Source organism: Artemia sp. Qi Xiang Cuo, chromosome 19 (genome assembly GCF_049724085.1).
Source record: "Artemia sp. Qi Xiang Cuo chromosome 19, ASM4972408v1, whole genome shotgun sequence".
Classification (NCBI taxonomy): domain Eukaryota; kingdom Metazoa; phylum Arthropoda; class Branchiopoda; order Anostraca; family Artemiidae; genus Artemia; species Artemia sp. Qi Xiang Cuo.
Window position 1 is genome coordinate 30,072,981 of NC_142812.1, and position 17,046 is coordinate 30,090,026.

Here is a 17,046-nt window from a genome sequence, read left to right on the forward strand (position 1 = left end):
CAGTTCAGTTCCCCTATGCACCTATTTAGGAGAACTGAACATAGAACTGAACAGAACTGAACATTCATTTCTCTTTGGCGAACTCGTTTTCAGGTATCAGTATTAAGAGAGGAATGAGATGGTAAATTGATATGTAACCTAAATTTGTTTATTTATTTATTTGATATCCGCCATACAAAAGACAACAAGACGAAGCAATATTAAATAAAAAGAAAAAAAACAAATTAAAAAAAAAATTAAACGCTTCAAAATATACAAAAACTTCAACAAATTACTGGATCAGGACCCAAATTCGGAGATGATTGAGTTTTGACAGACGAGAATATGCACTTGCTATAACATGGCGACAAAGGGCCACCTATCTTAAATGTTGTGACAAAATAAGAATTGCAGGTCCGTGCGGGGAAACGCAGATGATATTTCATGAGACGAAAGAATACCGAACGAGGTTTCGACTTGTCTGAACATATAAATAGTCTCCAAAATGGTGCATTGTACAAATAACGCCTTTTGGCAACGGAATTGAAAAGTTTCGAGAGAAATCGGTGGTCGTTCTTGTTAGGCTGGTTCAAATCCCTGAAGAAAATTAGGTATGCTTTGACTACTGGAGAAGCATTTAAATTAACTTTTTTGTTTATCCTATTCTGGGTTCTGTTTAGTATAGCTTCGACAAAGCGGCTACCATTTGGTGGAAAACCGTTATGCTAGATGGTTCAATATCCCTAAATAGTAAATAATTTATCAGCTTTGGCTAAGAAAACTCCCGTTTCGCTGAAGGCAAAATAGATCAGTGACACGCGTTTATCCATACATTCCTACCCCCCTCCTTTTCACTAAGATAAAAATTGGACATACAGGGAATATGCCCTACACCTTGTGTTGTCTAACGGCATCAAAAAATCTTTTGTCTTATACGCTGATGACATCTTCAAACTAAGTCAGATTGCTGAGCGTATTTGGGACATATTTTCCATCTTAACAGATGCACACCACAATGTTGGACTAGAATTTAAACTAGAAAAATCAGTAGTTGGTCTTTTTAATTGCTATGAAGACCAGTTATCACACAGTATAATCTTTGGTACACCCATTATTAAGACAATTGACAGTAACTCATACCTAGGTATCCCTATCGACAACTCTATTCACCAGACTCGTATTTTGCTGATTGCTCCCATTCTCGCCCAATATCTACCTCCCACTCTTCATTTGCTATCGAGATACTTCGATTCAACCGTCTTCAACTTGTCAATTTTTAGTACGGTATCTTGCTGCCCCATATACTGTATGTTATACCTTTCTGGAACATATTTACTAGAACTGAAAAAGCGAATATCCGTTCCACCTTTTCTGTTTCGCCAAATATTTGCTTCACATATCACTATGAACATGCAACTCAAGACTAATTAATAAATATAGTTTAGGACACCAGAATCCACGGTTTCAAAACTTCGACAACCGTAAAAAAAAAATAGCAGTTTAACCATGATTTAGTCTTCCTATTTGATTTATAATTTAACAGTCACATTTTTTTTTGTCTTGAATAAGACTACACTTACACGCTGTTGTCGCTGTTTTGTAAGCAAGGCCGTATCCAGAGGGGGAGGGGGGGTTACCCCCCCCCCCTAATGTTTGTCTGACTCGTAAAAACGTAACAAAAATGAAAATAAACAAATTTTTGATGCTTTTTTTAAAGTTTTTTTGTAAAAAAAAAATCGAAAAAATACTTTTGTACCCCTCCTCCCCTCCAAAAAAAATAAACTCTTCTATTTCATTTTCACTATGTTTCTATTTTTGATTTTAAATAATTTCTTCGTCGCTACTTCCCCCTAGAAACTGTGTCTCAAAACATGATTTCACCCATGGTTGAATTAAGAAGAACAAGATTTTATTACCATTAGACCCCTGCTACTCACAATGCCTAATATACTTTAGCAGTAAGTAACACTACTAGATCCTATATAGGGGAAATTACCTCTGAGCTATTCATGCTTTGAATAGCAAGCATTCCAGTTCCTTGGGGAGTGATCGGACCCCAAAAAGTTGCCATACAATGCAAATGTTCAGGAGTGTACTTTAATGACCTATTTCGCATATTATGATCCTGTATACTGTATAATGGAAGAGTTTGAAATCTTCTCCATCCCATTGAGACTGTAAGTGGATCACGTGTTTTTAAAATACGCTTGTGCCATCTGTGTTTCTTCAAGCGAACCTGCAAAACACCAGACTTGATATAATGCGAAAACAGAGCAAAAAGTAAATACAATTAAAAAAACATGAAAAAAGAAAAGAAGGCTAAATATAGATATTTTCCTTAGAAGGATGAAAAACTGACAAAATATCCAGGCGAGGACAAAAAATGTGTCAAATTATAGCTTTTCTTGAGTTAAACAGGAAAACTTACATTCCAAACTGACTACTGTGCAAGTTTTTATATCTATTTTTTGAAGTTTCGGAAAAAAATTGGGTTGAGATAAAAAATCCAAAACTCCGTAAACTTTTTCTTCTAATATACGCCACGTTGCCAGAAATGCCTCATATTATTAAAGCACTTTCGTGAACGGAAATTAATCCACGAGCAATATATATTTAGCAGAGATAGTTAAAAAAAAATAATATTTATAAGCGATAGTGACGACGAATCAATCAAGAAAGAAAGTTATTATGCATGATAACACTCTTAATAGAAGATCGAGGGTAGGTTAAGAGTTTATTCCCAATTAATAGTTTAATTTTCTTTTTCTTGCTCAAATGAGCGTGTTCAAATTTTTTGTCATTTCGTCACCCCAAGGCGGAAGGTCAGTTCTCAGGCTGTTTTTTAAAAAGCGGGAAAAGGATTCCTCAAGTGTTTCTCTATCCACTGGTCGTAGTTGCATAGGTATCTTAACTTCATAAGAGTCAGGTGATACAGCGGGCCTGAAAAATTTTCTATACCTCTAGCTCAAAGATGAACTAACGTAACTTTATGCGCTATATACCATAATTCATTATGAATTAATACATTATTAAGCTTCACAATGCAGTCGAACGGAATTACACTTTTAAATTGTTGAACGCATAAGCTTAGAAAATCAAATTTTTTTACAAAGAAAATCATGAAAACCTAAAATACACATTTTGATTTTGTTCAAGATGGCATGTTGAGCATATTAAAAGGAAGGTGGATACTTGCCATCTCCCAACGGAAGACCGGATCTCAAATAATCTTTGAAAAAGTGTCAAAGTAATAAAGAATTTTTCAAGTGGGTATCTGTTCCCTAGTCATGTTTGCAGAGGCCTCTTAAGGTCATAGAAGTAAAGGAATCGCTTTCCGTTCAGCTTGACACAAATATAGGGCTCGTATAACTTGCCTCCGTGTCAAAATTTCTGAGAAAAATCTGCTAATAAATAATATATTTATCGCGAAGACAGGAAGGATTTCTGAGATTAGACTTGGTTTTAATTATTAAATATGCGATCAACATCCAAACCAGCCAGTTGGTCACAATCAGCTGGAAAAATAAAGAGTAATTTTACTATTAAAAACATGTTAAACTGAAGGTGAAAATTACAACTGAAAATTTTGTTTGATTTACGAGTACAGTGTTTTAGGACCTTTCCACAATGCTTTTAGTGCTTTTGCGTAAAAAAAGAACTGAAATGTTTCTGAGACAGATAAAGGCATAGTAGAGCCAAAACAGTATGGCTAACTAATAAAAGTGGAAACTGGTGATAGTGTCGACAAAAAAGCCACCAGCATCATCTAGCATTTGGCGTTTCTTGCCATTTTTGATTGTTATAATTAGGTATAATTTGGGTAACTGGCAAAATTGCTGTAGGAATAAGTGTCGGATCTCAGTTTCTAAGAAAAATACAATTAAGAAGCTGGAAAAATTCCAAGAAACGTAAAATTCTTGGCAAGTTGGTGTTTTTTTTTTTTTTTTAAAAACACTAGTGCCAGTTTCCACTTTACGAGTTACCCATACTCTTTGCTAAAATCTTTATACGATATAATGTTAGCTGAATCGAGTAGAGAACCGTAATGAGTTAACTAAAGTCCAATCTTTTATCAATTAATCAGAACGATCAATTAAATGCATACTAGTCGAATATTAAAAGAAAAAAGAATTGGCTGATTGAAAATACCTCCCCAGACTTACGCCGTGAGTCGGGGAGCTTACGCTGAAACAAATTCCTACCAAAGATCTGAATCCCAGATAATAGGTGAGACGGAAAAACGTCTCGTCCCGCTGCAAGTACAAGTTGGTACCTCAATTTTAATACTAACCCTCTGTCCACAGATGCGATTGAATGTCAAAAGGGGAATTATTACCCTTCACACCATATTTGTCCCCCCCCCTCCCCTGGTAAATGCACCTGTCAAAACAATTTACCTACCACATTCTATGTGTTTTAACTGGCTCACTGAAAAATTCATCCGATTAAATTTTAAAAGATTGTTTTCTGCTATTCGAACAATAGATGCCCAGAAAAAATATTTTTATTTGTGAGAAGCTATTATACATACCACTTGGAAAATGACCAGTCTCTTTAATTCACTTACTCATAGTAACAGAAAAAATCAAAAATGCCCCAATATCATACCCCTTCATCATACACCCCTCCTTATACAATTACCTGGACAAAGCCGATATTTTCTTCTCCAGGTAGTAAAGCACCGACAATCAAAGGATATGTAGGGTCAAAGTTGATAACCAGCTCACAAGGTATATGCGATATCTCTATTCTCACATACATTCCGGGTCTGAATCCTTCATATTGAACTCGTATTTCATCATCCAAACTGAAAATTAACAATAATAAATGACAATAAATGAAATACGAGAATTATTTTTTTCGTAAGGGGAACATCTATAAATAAGCATTCAAAAACACAGAATCTAAAAGTTAGATTGATTCCAGCTCTGGAAACAAAAAAAAACTATTCATAAATAAGCAACATTATATAAGGCAAAAAAGGATAGCCCTTGGCTTGAACACAAAGTCAAAAATCATGCACATACAATTGTGCTGACTCAAGTTCAAAAGCACCTCATAGTTAATACTAATCGACGATGTCGTAAAAAAAAGAACAACCACAAAAAGACGACTGTATTAATTGCTGTCAAGCAAGGTGGCTTCGACGTACAAGTTGGCTAACAAAAATAACAAGAAATCCCACGCAAAGCCCTGGTTTTAAATAGTAGTAGCTTCAAGATAATATATTGCATGGATATGAGTAGAAAATACTAGGCTTAAAGAACTATAAGCAATACATATACCAATGTCATACTCATCGCGAATCAGACATTATTTTTTTTTCTTCAAATAACTAAAAGAATTTCAAACAGCAATGTGGTTTTTTGACATTCATTCTCCAAAAAATTATTTCCATAATAAGGCTACTTCCAGGGCTCCCGTTTATTCTGTCCATGTTCACTCCAAGAAGCTTTATCTTCCTCTATTTAAATCAGAAAGGGATAGATTTTGTTAAGGTACCAGATCCCCTATACTGCAAATAAATTTAACCAGGCTGAAGTAACTCCTAAGAATCGTTTATCAATAAAAAAATTTGTCTTGAGGTTATTCCTTGTCAAGATGTGGGGACTTACGAATGTTAGATTCATTTTTAATCTTGGTTTAACTTATACTCGCACTGAGATAGCCTCTACTCTTTTTTCTTCGTTTTTTCGTCTTCTTCTTATATTTTTCCTTTTGCTGCTTATTTTGTTGATCTGTTGTTATTTTTGTCTGAAGATGTATTGCTTTGAAGCGTTAATTGAAGCGTTCAATGTATTAAGCTAACAAATCGAGCTCTACTTTCTGTTAGTTAAAGTAGAAATTTTATTATAACAATTGTTATTTATTTATTTTATTCAATACAGGAGAAAACCATAGGCTTGTCGCAATTTAATATTGTATAAATAAGTAATGACATTATTAAATAAATGTATAAATAAAGATTTACCTTACCTTCCCCTGTCGCTTGAGGATCCCCTCTCCCCGTGCCCTTTTCGTCCTTAGGTACTCCCGTAGACTCCATTTGCATCAAATCAAAATTTACAAATAGCCATTTTACTCAAAATAATCACAAGAGTCCAATAAGTCTCAAAGAATGGTTTAGTAAACGTACCCTCAGCGACAAAGGCTCTGAATTGTGAAAACAGCCCATTCTTCACTGCTAGGTTTTATAGCAGAAAAAAGGCACTTGCGTTTGACCTTGGCTATCTGATCAGCTTAAAACCACCAAAAGACGTAGTATCTCCAATCGGTTTGAGACTTAAACCTCTAGTACAAAAAGAGCCGAATAATATTTTTTCCTGATCGGCTCGAGACTTGTATTGCTGAATCCCTGGGCCAAATGGACACCAATATTAAAAAAAAGACGTTTTTTTCCAAAATAAGCCCGAAAAAGGGACAAATTATTTTCCAAACGTCTTTAAACCCAGATTTGTAAGTTCTGTATATATATATAAATAAATAAATAAAAAAAAATAATAAAAAAAAAAAAAAAAAAAAAGAAAAAAAGAAAAAAAGAAAGAAAAAAAAAAACGGTTTCCAAAAATGTGCCCTAGAAAGCGGCACTAAACACTTTTTCCAGGACGCCTCGGAATATAAATACCAAAGTACCTGGGCCAAAAGAATCCTAATGTACAAACAAAATTTAGGTTGGAGGCACAAGCCCTCTTCAAAATGGGCCGTAAAACTTAATTTTCCGGCCGACTTGATGCTTGAAACTTGTATCTGTAAATCCTTTAGTTAAGGAAACTCCAACACACAAAAACAAAATGAACACAATTTTAGTTCAGCCAAACTAGAACCTGAAGAAAGCCCACGAAGCCTTTTTTTCAAACAGGTTTAAGAAAAAGTTTAAAGTTTTCTTTTTCTATTTACATTAACTAAACACCAGTGAAACCCCAGTGCCAGCCAAATTATGAACCAAAATTATTGGCTATTTTCAGGTAGTCAGAGTAATAAGAAATAAGGTCTACAGACCCAAAATTCGGTCACCACGTAAAAAAGGGGGAGCAAAAGATTTGGACACTTTTCATCCAAATACGCAAAAAAGTTCCTCATAAAATGTAGAGTGCTAAAACAAGGTTCAAATGAAACTGTAAAAACAAAAGATAAAAAAAGAAATACCCTTCAAATTCACTTTTGTTCATATTTGCTTGTGCGTCAACCTCTTGTTTTAGTTCTTCATAAAATGATTTCTGGCCACCGCCTTCGGTTTCATCATATTCAGCATCAAAACGTTCTTTTAATTTCATCTTTTTCTCAATAAGTTTCTGTCTTTCAGTCTCCTCGTCTACCGGTCCTGTCGAAGCTAGAAAAGTAAGCAATTTGAATTTGACTCAAATATTAACTTTCAAGTCCAGGCTTAAATAAGATTACATGCTATGCTATGTAGTTATCTTTTATGTGTACTGTACTGTGTAGTTTACTTTTCTGTTAGCAATAAGTTGTTCATTTTTTTCCCTAGGAAGACATTTTTAGACCAGGATGACAAGGCGAAAGGCGGAAATAATGTAAATATCAAAATAATTAGTTTACAGTTATTTTAAAAAGCGACTAGAGTAGATTTAGCATGTTTTGGACAAAGCAAATAGCTCTAGGTGTCCTGAGAGCAAAATAGAAGACTAGAAAATCGAGAAGACATAAATGATAAGCGATTTTATTACCAAACGCCTTACACGGTCATGTCGATCAGTGGCATTTCTTGTCATAATAAAAGATAATACATTGAACATATAAAAATCACAGCCATCGTCATCGTCATACAAATTTACCTGTTGATTAGAAATAGCACAGAGTCCGCAGTATATAAATAATAGACAGTATGATCGTTCCTATCTCACCCATTATAAAAACCCGGACCAAGGTGCGAGTGCTCCGGAGAACGTAAAAACATAAGCGATATTAGATCTTTTCACGGGTAGAACAAGTCAGACTTCTCTTGAACGTGAAACTTGGCTTCAACGTTTTAACACAAAATTTTAAAGAAACTAATTTTAAATTAACGTATTCCAATATATTTATGGAAATTGGTGACAACAAGTAAAATGTTATTAATAGATGTGTTTAGGAATTACAAGGTGATTTTAATGTTTGAGATTCGTTACAAAGAGATTTCGAGAGAGTTTCTGACAAAATACCTCTTCCCGGGTAATTGGACCGCAGGTGGAAGATCAAATGAGAAGAGCTGTTTGTACGAGCCGATATATATATATATATATATATATATATATATATATATATATATATATATATATATATATATATATATATATATATATATATATATATATATATATATATATATATATATATATATATATAATATATATATATATATATATATGCATATATATATAAATATGTACCACTTTGGATCTGCCACTAAAATGTGTGATGTCCTTCAATTTTCTGAAAACTCACTAAGAATTTTACGAAAAACACTTCTTAACAGACTTTTGGTATTTTCTTGGATTGGGCTATTGTGGCAACTTTTACCGTAACAACCAATAATTAGAACCCAAGTCCTAAAATTGGTTTCAATCAGGAACCCTTATCGCTATCTATATTCACAAAGTGGAAAGATTTTCAAACAGAGGTGTTTATTCTTTAAAGTTCAGGAAGGTCTAAGAACTTCATACAAAAACTTTTATACACACCGAAACTAGCTCTTATCTCGGCTCTCCGCCAAAACAGGTAATTACCCTTTTTCAAGTCACACACTACAATCTGAGAAAATAAATATCACGACGTGAAAAAAAAAGAAAATGATAAACCATCACATCTATTCCACCAGTTATTAGAAGAAAAACAAAGATCCTATATCAAATTTCGGATGCCATTGCTATGGCCCCCAAAAAGAACAAACGAGGAAAAATCAAATTAAAATTAAAGAAAATTAAAAGGAAAAAAAATAAAATAAATAGAAATTAAAGGGAAAATTTTTCCTTGCCAATAAAAAAAAAGGAAGAAATAATAAGAAAAAGTTTTGATGCTCCATGGCACAATATTACTATTTAAAACCACAGACTGTTGTGAAACCTAATAGATAATCTGTACTAAAATTGTTAGGTTGCCCCTTTGTGGTAAACAATTTTTGGCAAATTTCAAATACTCCCGCCACTTTGTGGGTCCCTCTCCACAATGAAATTTCGGCTATTTCCCTGTTGCAGTATTGATTAGAAGTTAACACTATAAAATTCCTTATTTTCACAAATTTCATCAACCCCCCACCCCCTCGTTTTAGAAATCCTACATAGGCCAATCAGTTAAGTCCACTGTATATAAATAATAGATTAAGTCATAATTTGTATATAAATTAAGTAATACCTGTGAGATGGGACAGTTGCAAACCACTTCGCCGGCTCACCAAGTTTATTTCTGCTTTCGCAATTACGATTAATACAATTTCGAACCATTTGTCAGTGACTGATAAACACATACTAACATTACTAACCCGCTAATGGAAGAGTAAGTGGGAGGAGCTGTTTGTACGCACCGAGAATGAAGACCAGAAATAATCTGCGGTGCACTTATTGTTATAATATCTTTATACAATGACAGAGTCAAACTAAAACCTAAGACATTGAAATATCCAACTATCTGCATTAAAAAAAAACCTCCAAGGTCAAATTCAAGAAAAAACTTTAAAAAATAAAACGACTAAAAAGAATAATGAACTAAAGCAAATAAATGTGTACAATTATTGACGAGTGAGTGTAAACACCGACACCAAATTTGAAACACAATTCATCACGGCGTGTAGAAAGAGTTGTAAGGGAAAATTGTTTTAAAATGGCGCAATAAGGGACTACGGGAGATTTAGACACTACCTGAAGAGCTCGGTATTGGATTCTTTCCAGGCGGTCCTTTTGTCCGAAGGACTGCCAATTCCTTCGGAATTCTGGTCCGAAGGACCTCCAAAGACAAAACAACTAAGCGGACCCAGTTTCGGGAAAAAGGGGTTTGACACTTATTTTTACCAGCAGTGTCACATAATGGCTTATACATTACTCTTGCCCAGCTAGAGAAAATGAAGCTTTGTCCAAAGAGTAAGCAGCCGTCTAAGGTAAAAATGCATTGTATACACACAAAGGATGTATCCGGGAATTTTGTTCGGAGGGGGGTGGGTAAATAATTATAGGGTGCATCAAAAATTTATTTAAATACTTTTTTGCAACGTTTCTACGAGTCGAACAAGCATTTTGGAGGCGGTTCCAACCCCCTACTCCTCCCCCCTGAATACGGCCTTGACATGCACTTTCAATTGTTCCAAAAAATCGTGAACTGTAGCTTGTCAGTATACAAGGGGTTATGGTTGGGGCTAGACTTACAAATTACCTGGAAACTCACTGATCCTAAAGACCTACTTAATAGAAGAAACAAACGTAGCTTTAAATTATTTTTGCAACAATTTGCTGTAATTAAAGTAATTCTGCCTGATTTTACCACTCAAGACTATAAGACTTTGTCAAATTCATATTCAAGCAATGAGTCATTTGACCTAACAATCGGATTGAAGCCTTATTGGATACAATTCACATCAGCTTCTGAAGCCTTAATAGTTAGTAGTAGCTAATTACTAACTTAATAGTTAATAGAACGTTTATATACATATATACTACCTGTCATGGTATTTACCCAGGGAATAATCACACCTTAATGGATCCATAATTTCGGAGACGAGTGCGAACAAATCGTACTATGGCTCGAATCGGTTTTACTGTAGCAGTGGTACGCCTAAATTTTAGACAATGATTGAAGCGTGATTCAAGCACAGTATAATAAGATACAGGAACGCTGTTTCCCTGTTTGATGGGCTGAAGAAATTACCATTCAGGGATTTCAATACCCCGAAACATGTCATAAAAGAACTCAGAAGCATCGTAAAAATTTTTCATATTACTCGTTTTTGTTATGTAGCCGCAAATGGTCGCAAAATTATTTGTCAACTATTGTTACATTACAAAGTTGTTTAATCTGTTAAAAGAGTTGGAGGGAAAATATTACAATTATAGAAGATTTAGAGGCTAGCGGATTTAGAAATACACTGGCTATAGTAATGGATTAGCATTTGGGAAATGCAACTAATTTTCCAATCTCTTTTCTACACCTTGATTTATGATTTTGATTAAACATAAAAAAAACTTTTATCTGAAAAGCGAGATTACCTTTTTCGAGGAGATATTGAGCTTGTTAGCTAGGTCATTCATGCCTCTATAACAAAGGCCATGGGGAGGGAGTTGGCCTTACCTTAAAATATAAGATCTGTGCTTCAATAATTTCTGAGACCACACTGGCTAATCATGATAAAACGAAACAATAGTAAAAAAAAGAGAAAAACGAGGATTATACAAGCCAGTGAAAAATATGGACTAAAATTATTTTAGTCCATATTTTTCACTGGCTTGTATAATCCTCGTTTTTCTCTTTTTTTACTATTGTTTCGTTTTATTTGTGCTTAAATCCCCCGCAGGCTATAGTTATCCTATAATAGCCTTCAGTTAGCCTATTAAAGACTAAATTTCTTGAAAACCCCACAAAAATCAACTAAATTTAAGATTTGGGCGAAAAATTGCTTTTTTTCGCACGAGCCTCTCACCAGTAGAAATTCTCACCCATTTGAGGGTCTGATTTTTCTGAGTGAATAAAGGCATTGGTGGCCAATAACTTACTTTTCTTATCTATCGCATCGCTATCTTCTTGTTCACTAATCACCTTTTGAGCTTTATCAGATGCCTTGTGTATTTCTCCTGTTTCTAAATCTTCAAAATCGCCCTCCATATCAAAGTCTGAGTCATCATCTATTCGAAGTAGTTCCTCTGCGTTTTCTGATTCTTTCCAATTTCCGGTGACAAAGCAATCCCGAACTGATTCAAGCACCTAAAGCGATATAGTAATTAAAATGCGGGCCAAAGGTTAAGGAATCATTTCCCTGCATCAATTTCACATATACAATTTGCAATTGTTTACTTGTCTTTATAGTTAAACCCAAAATAAAGACCAGGTTATCCTTCGATAGCCAAAGCTCAGCTCTCAAGTGCTTCAATTTTTTAATATTGAAGGAACACCTAGGGGTTTTTGAAAAGAGGGTCTTGTTTACAACCTTAAAATTTATATTCAATCTATATATCTATATTTAATAATATTCCACTGAAAGAAAAATAAATATATAACTGGATTCACCAATTTTCTGACCTAAACATAAGCACTAGATATAATTTATATCCTTCTTTGGACAAAATAAATATAAAATTTCAAATAAAAAGTAGTTACCCATCCAATAGACGAGGGGCTGCCACCCCCTTAACCTCTTATGTAAAAATTTGACAAGTGCTCTCCTAAAAGCAATTTAAAGAGCAACGAATATAGTCAGTTTTTTAACTGAAAGTTTTATTTACCGATTGCTTCTCAAAATATTCAAACTTATTTTTTTTTTATTTAAATCAAATACGAATAAATGTTTATGCCTTAAGGCATAAAATAATAAATAAAGTTTAAGCCTTAAGGGCGGATAGTTGAAAGGGTGACAGTCCCCTCCCTCCCCATATATATGCTTGGGATAATTTCTGTTAGTTTTTAGTTTGAATATCGCTCTTCTTTTTTACTTGAAAACATTAAACCTTTTCTTGTATTTAATTCCTGCATATTATTAAAATTATATCCAAGGTGACCGGAAAATTGGTGGGAATCCCCCCACCAGCCTCCTGCTCTTTAGATAAGGTTTCAACTCCTGTAAAATAAGGCTTCCAGAATAAAGGCTCATTGAGCTGTATTTGATTTATACAATAAATTCGATGTTTCATAAATATGAGGCAGGAAGTTTCTTTACATTCAAGTTCAACATTTTCCGCAATGCTTTAATATTTAGAAACGATGTTTCCCAATAAAACACAGCTTCCACAATAAGAGGGAACTATTAACCCTCAGCACCCACATTACATACATAATTCAACATAATTCAAATTTATTCCTCCAGACCGAAGGAAGCAAGAGAGGCACAGACCCGGGGTCATTTTTTTAGGCTTGGTTAGCTTAGATAACGCAGGTATGGATCTAGACCAGTGGTTCACAACCAATCTTGAGCCACGATCCACCTAGGCATTTCTAAAATCCTGATGCCCCCCTCTTGATATTTAAATTTTTTATTCAAAATTTTATGTGTATTTATCTGAAGGAAGCTGAAAATCCAATTGGGATCTTTTTATTGGTCCTCTAGGCATATTTCATACTAACGAAAAATATTGTCTGAATACAAGACATTTTAATACAATGAAGAACGTCATTGCAATACCATCATAAGTTTTTTGCTCATTAAATGCATATCAATGTGACATCATTTATTTGAAAAATGTCTTTTTTTTCAAATTTAAGGCTCTATTGTATAATTAAGCCGAAGGGTGCACGTCTTGCACATGATCCACTAGTTGGGCCTGCGTCCACCGTTAGGAGTTACGGATCTAGAATGAATTTTTCTAAGCCTTAATAGCATAGGTTAGGATAAATAATGAATAAAATGATGCCACCTTTCAACAATTAGACTTAATAGGAAAGAGCAAAGTGATAATACAATTTGATATTTCTGGAATTCGTTTTAAAAAATCTAACTTATCATTATCATTTTTTTTTTCAGTGGGATATTTCAACCTTAACAAATTTGGTCATACTATCTAAGCCAACTTTATCCAGGCACCATCTCAGGGAGCTATCAACTGACAAGAAGTCTGAGGCTGGATGATGGGGGTCTGTAAAAAAAAGAAAAATAACACGAGGAACGGCCCCGGGTCTTACACGCCGCGGATGTTGAGGACGCAATTCTTAATATTCTTGATTACGATTCTTTTTGAACAAATAATTCCAGTCATGTTGTCTAGAAAAGGGAGAAGTGCTAGTGGACACTTTACAAGGTAAAAACCAAACCCCATATAATTTTATTTGTGTTGACACGAAATACAGCCACAGAACAGTCAATCATAGTTTAGTCTCCACTTTGTTGGTCAAATACCTCTCTTTACTGTGGCATGATTTCCAACGATGGGAACACATATTCACAGCTGGTGTAAATAGACTAGGCTGTATCGATTTCCAGTAATAATTTTTTCTTATGAACAGACAATCATAGTCTAGTCTCCACTTTGTTGGTCACATAACCCTCTTTGTTGAGGCATGATTTCCAACGATGGGAATGCACATTCACAGCTGGTGTGAATTGACTATGTTGTATCGATTTGCATTTATTTTAACTACTTCATTTACATATATATATATATATATATATATATATATATATATATATATATATATATATATATATATATATATATATATATATATATAAACTTATATACAATATAAAGACATATTGTTTTTTCTACGAACAACAGTTGCATTTTAATGCAACTTTTTTAACTATTTCGAACTATGTTTTACAATTTTTACAATTAGTAAATATCAATGAATTTATAAGATGTGTTAACATTTTCATGAACGAATAAAACACTGCGTCAAATAAAGGTAAAAAAGCAAGAAAACTTACAGATTCTGCTGTAAAATCTTGAATAGGAGCATTTGACCACTTTGTGCAGTCAAATTCATCCATCGTGGCCAAATTAGCCTTCAGGGTGGCTCTAGAAGCAATTTTAAAAAGGCCACCAATTTCTTCTTCTTTTTCGCCTTGTGTCTCATTTCTTGTTTGTTCTGGAAGATATTTCTTTTATTCGATTTACACTATCTTTACATAATACTATATTTGAGAAAGATCAAATTGACAGCATGCTTTATATTATTTTTTTTTGTGTGTTTTTTAAGTTATATATATTTTCAAGCTTTAAAAACCTTTTTTTCTTTAAAGGAAAAACTAATCAGAAAAAAAAATATCAAATCTTTGAACATCTGAAATATTGAAAGCAATTAAAATCCAAGGAGAAAATATTTTCCTTTAAAATGGTTTTCGAACTCCCGTAGTATTGTTGCATTTAGTTTAGTCGAATTGTATGAGAGCTAAAACAGTCGAAGAGTGGAAAGGTACAATAGTTGAAATACTTTGTCATCTACAATCAAAAGCAACACTCTAATAACTACTATTGGATATCGTTACATACGTAATTGGGCATTGATACCTTGTTCATCAAGATAGTAGGTCCAATTCCCTCACTGGACCTACTCTCTGGGACTACCCACAGTCCCTCACTTATGGTTACTGTAGAAACAGGTGACGGAGATGTTGGGTCATTTTAATCTGTTCATTCTTGTCGAAAGTTTCCACCATTCGGTAAACATTCAAATGTGATGCATTCGACGGCAAGGTGTAAGTAACGATATGCACTAATGAGTGGTTGATCACTCAGGGGGAAAAAATCAGTTGCCACGGCAGAGGGCAATGTTGAAAAGTGATAGCTTTTAAAAGCAGCACTCATGAAACTGTATTTTCACTATTTATTCTTTTATTTTCTGGACAGCTTTCGAAAGATATTATCGACATCCTGAAAACACCGGAAAGGTTCAAATAATCAAATGTTAAAAAAAAGCTCTAGTTCGAGAAAGAAATGAAATAAAAAAGTGTCTACTATTCAGTTAGCTTAATGCCCATAATCTTCTGCATTTAGTAAAAGCTTCCACGCGATCTCTTAGACAGCTTCCTTTCAACACTTTTAATTTAATCTGAGAGAAAAGTTCTAATTCGTGCATTTTCCCAAACATTTCAACAGTTACTGAAATGTCCTAAAAACCTGTAATTGCTTTCCCCGGAAGTTCTGAATCAATTCAGCCTTTTTTTTTTTGTTTTTTTTTTTTACTCTTCTTTTTTTATCGGAAAGCTTTCAAATTTCTCACGTAAAATAGGTCTTACCCATCATAATCGAAGATAAGGGATTCGCAACAATTTTTTTCAGGGATTATTTTTAATTGCCATTCGACTGCCCAAATTCAAAAGGCAGAATGTGTACTTTCACAGTCTAGAGTATTAAATGAAAATAAGAGAGTAACAGCCCTATAATTTTAGTTCACATACAACAGCACAATCTATTCAATGCATGGGCCAGTGGCGGATCCCGGGGGGGTGGGGCAAGGGGAGCTTCCCCTCCCCAACGTAGTCTAAAGTAGTGTAATTTACTTAATTAACGCAAGATTGGGTTAATTAAACTTGCTCCTAACGCAAGTTTATTGGATCAACCTATTTTGCCCCCCCCCCCTAAAAAAATTCTGAATCTGCCCTTGGCATGGGCACAAGTTATGCAAGAGATTTAGGCTATGAGGTTCAAGCAGCGCAAAATAAGCCCTAAATGGGTTTCCAAACTAGCATGGGAAAAGGCAAAAGCAATCACGATTTATATTATTGATATATGTGTCTTTTTCTCTCAAAATTAAGGGTTATAAAGACAAGTAGATACAATTACAAAAAACATTCCAATAAATGAAACAAAGACACGAATTAGAGTTTAGGCTACCAATCGCAATAGTTATTCTTCACTTACAGCGCCTTACCATGGACTGTTGTTGACTATAATTTAAATTTACTTACGATGTACCGCTTCTACAATTAACTCATTTGTATTGCATTTGAAAAATAATCTCCCAAAAAGAACATTTGAGGCTAGACTTTCCTGTTTCATGAAAAGGGAGGGGGCAACTTTGCAATACGAAAATCCATGGACGATCACTACAGAAGATCAACACAATCAAGGGAACGACACAAGCAAAGGAAAAATAAAAAAGATGATGTAAGTTCGGCCCCAAATATGGAATAAAGTGAAAATAAACAATATACCAAGCTTCAATATTGACATTATCAAATTCTTATTTCTTTAAAGTATACAGATGAATATTCTTTGATAATCTTTGCTTTCGAGTTTTTTTGCACGAATTTTTGTCGTTCTGTCAACAAAGTAGCTTTGGTAAACATTTTTGTAGTTTAGTTGCATCTAACATTTTAAACTTGCAATGGGTTTTAATGTGCACCATAGATTAATCTACTGCAAGACTGTCATCATCCTATGCCAAAGCATGTCAGGTTGTTGAGAAAATGAAAAAGATTCCATGAAAATTGAAAGC

At 34.1% G+C, this 17,046-nt stretch overlaps 1 protein-coding gene across 3 annotated transcripts in view; it reads right to left on the reverse strand.

The window, feature by feature from the left end:
* The window catches only part of LOC148940713 (ribosome biogenesis protein BMS1 homolog), a 140,523-nt gene that overhangs the window by 40,086 nt on the left and 83,391 nt on the right, over window positions 1–17,046 (reverse strand). For all 3 annotated transcript variants that reach the window (XM_089105312.1, XM_089105311.1, XM_089105310.1), the window contains exons 13-17: window positions 14,534–14,694; window positions 11,673–11,880; window positions 7,126–7,309; window positions 4,621–4,786; window positions 1,976–2,215 (exon numbers count right to left, since the gene is read on the reverse strand). In XM_089105312.1, the coding sequence (XP_088961438.1) occupies window positions 1,976–2,215; window positions 4,621–4,786; window positions 7,126–7,309; window positions 11,673–11,880; window positions 14,534–14,694 (959 nt within the window). The remainder of the gene's footprint in view (window positions 1–1,975; window positions 2,216–4,620; window positions 4,787–7,125; window positions 7,310–11,672; window positions 11,881–14,533; window positions 14,695–17,046) is intronic.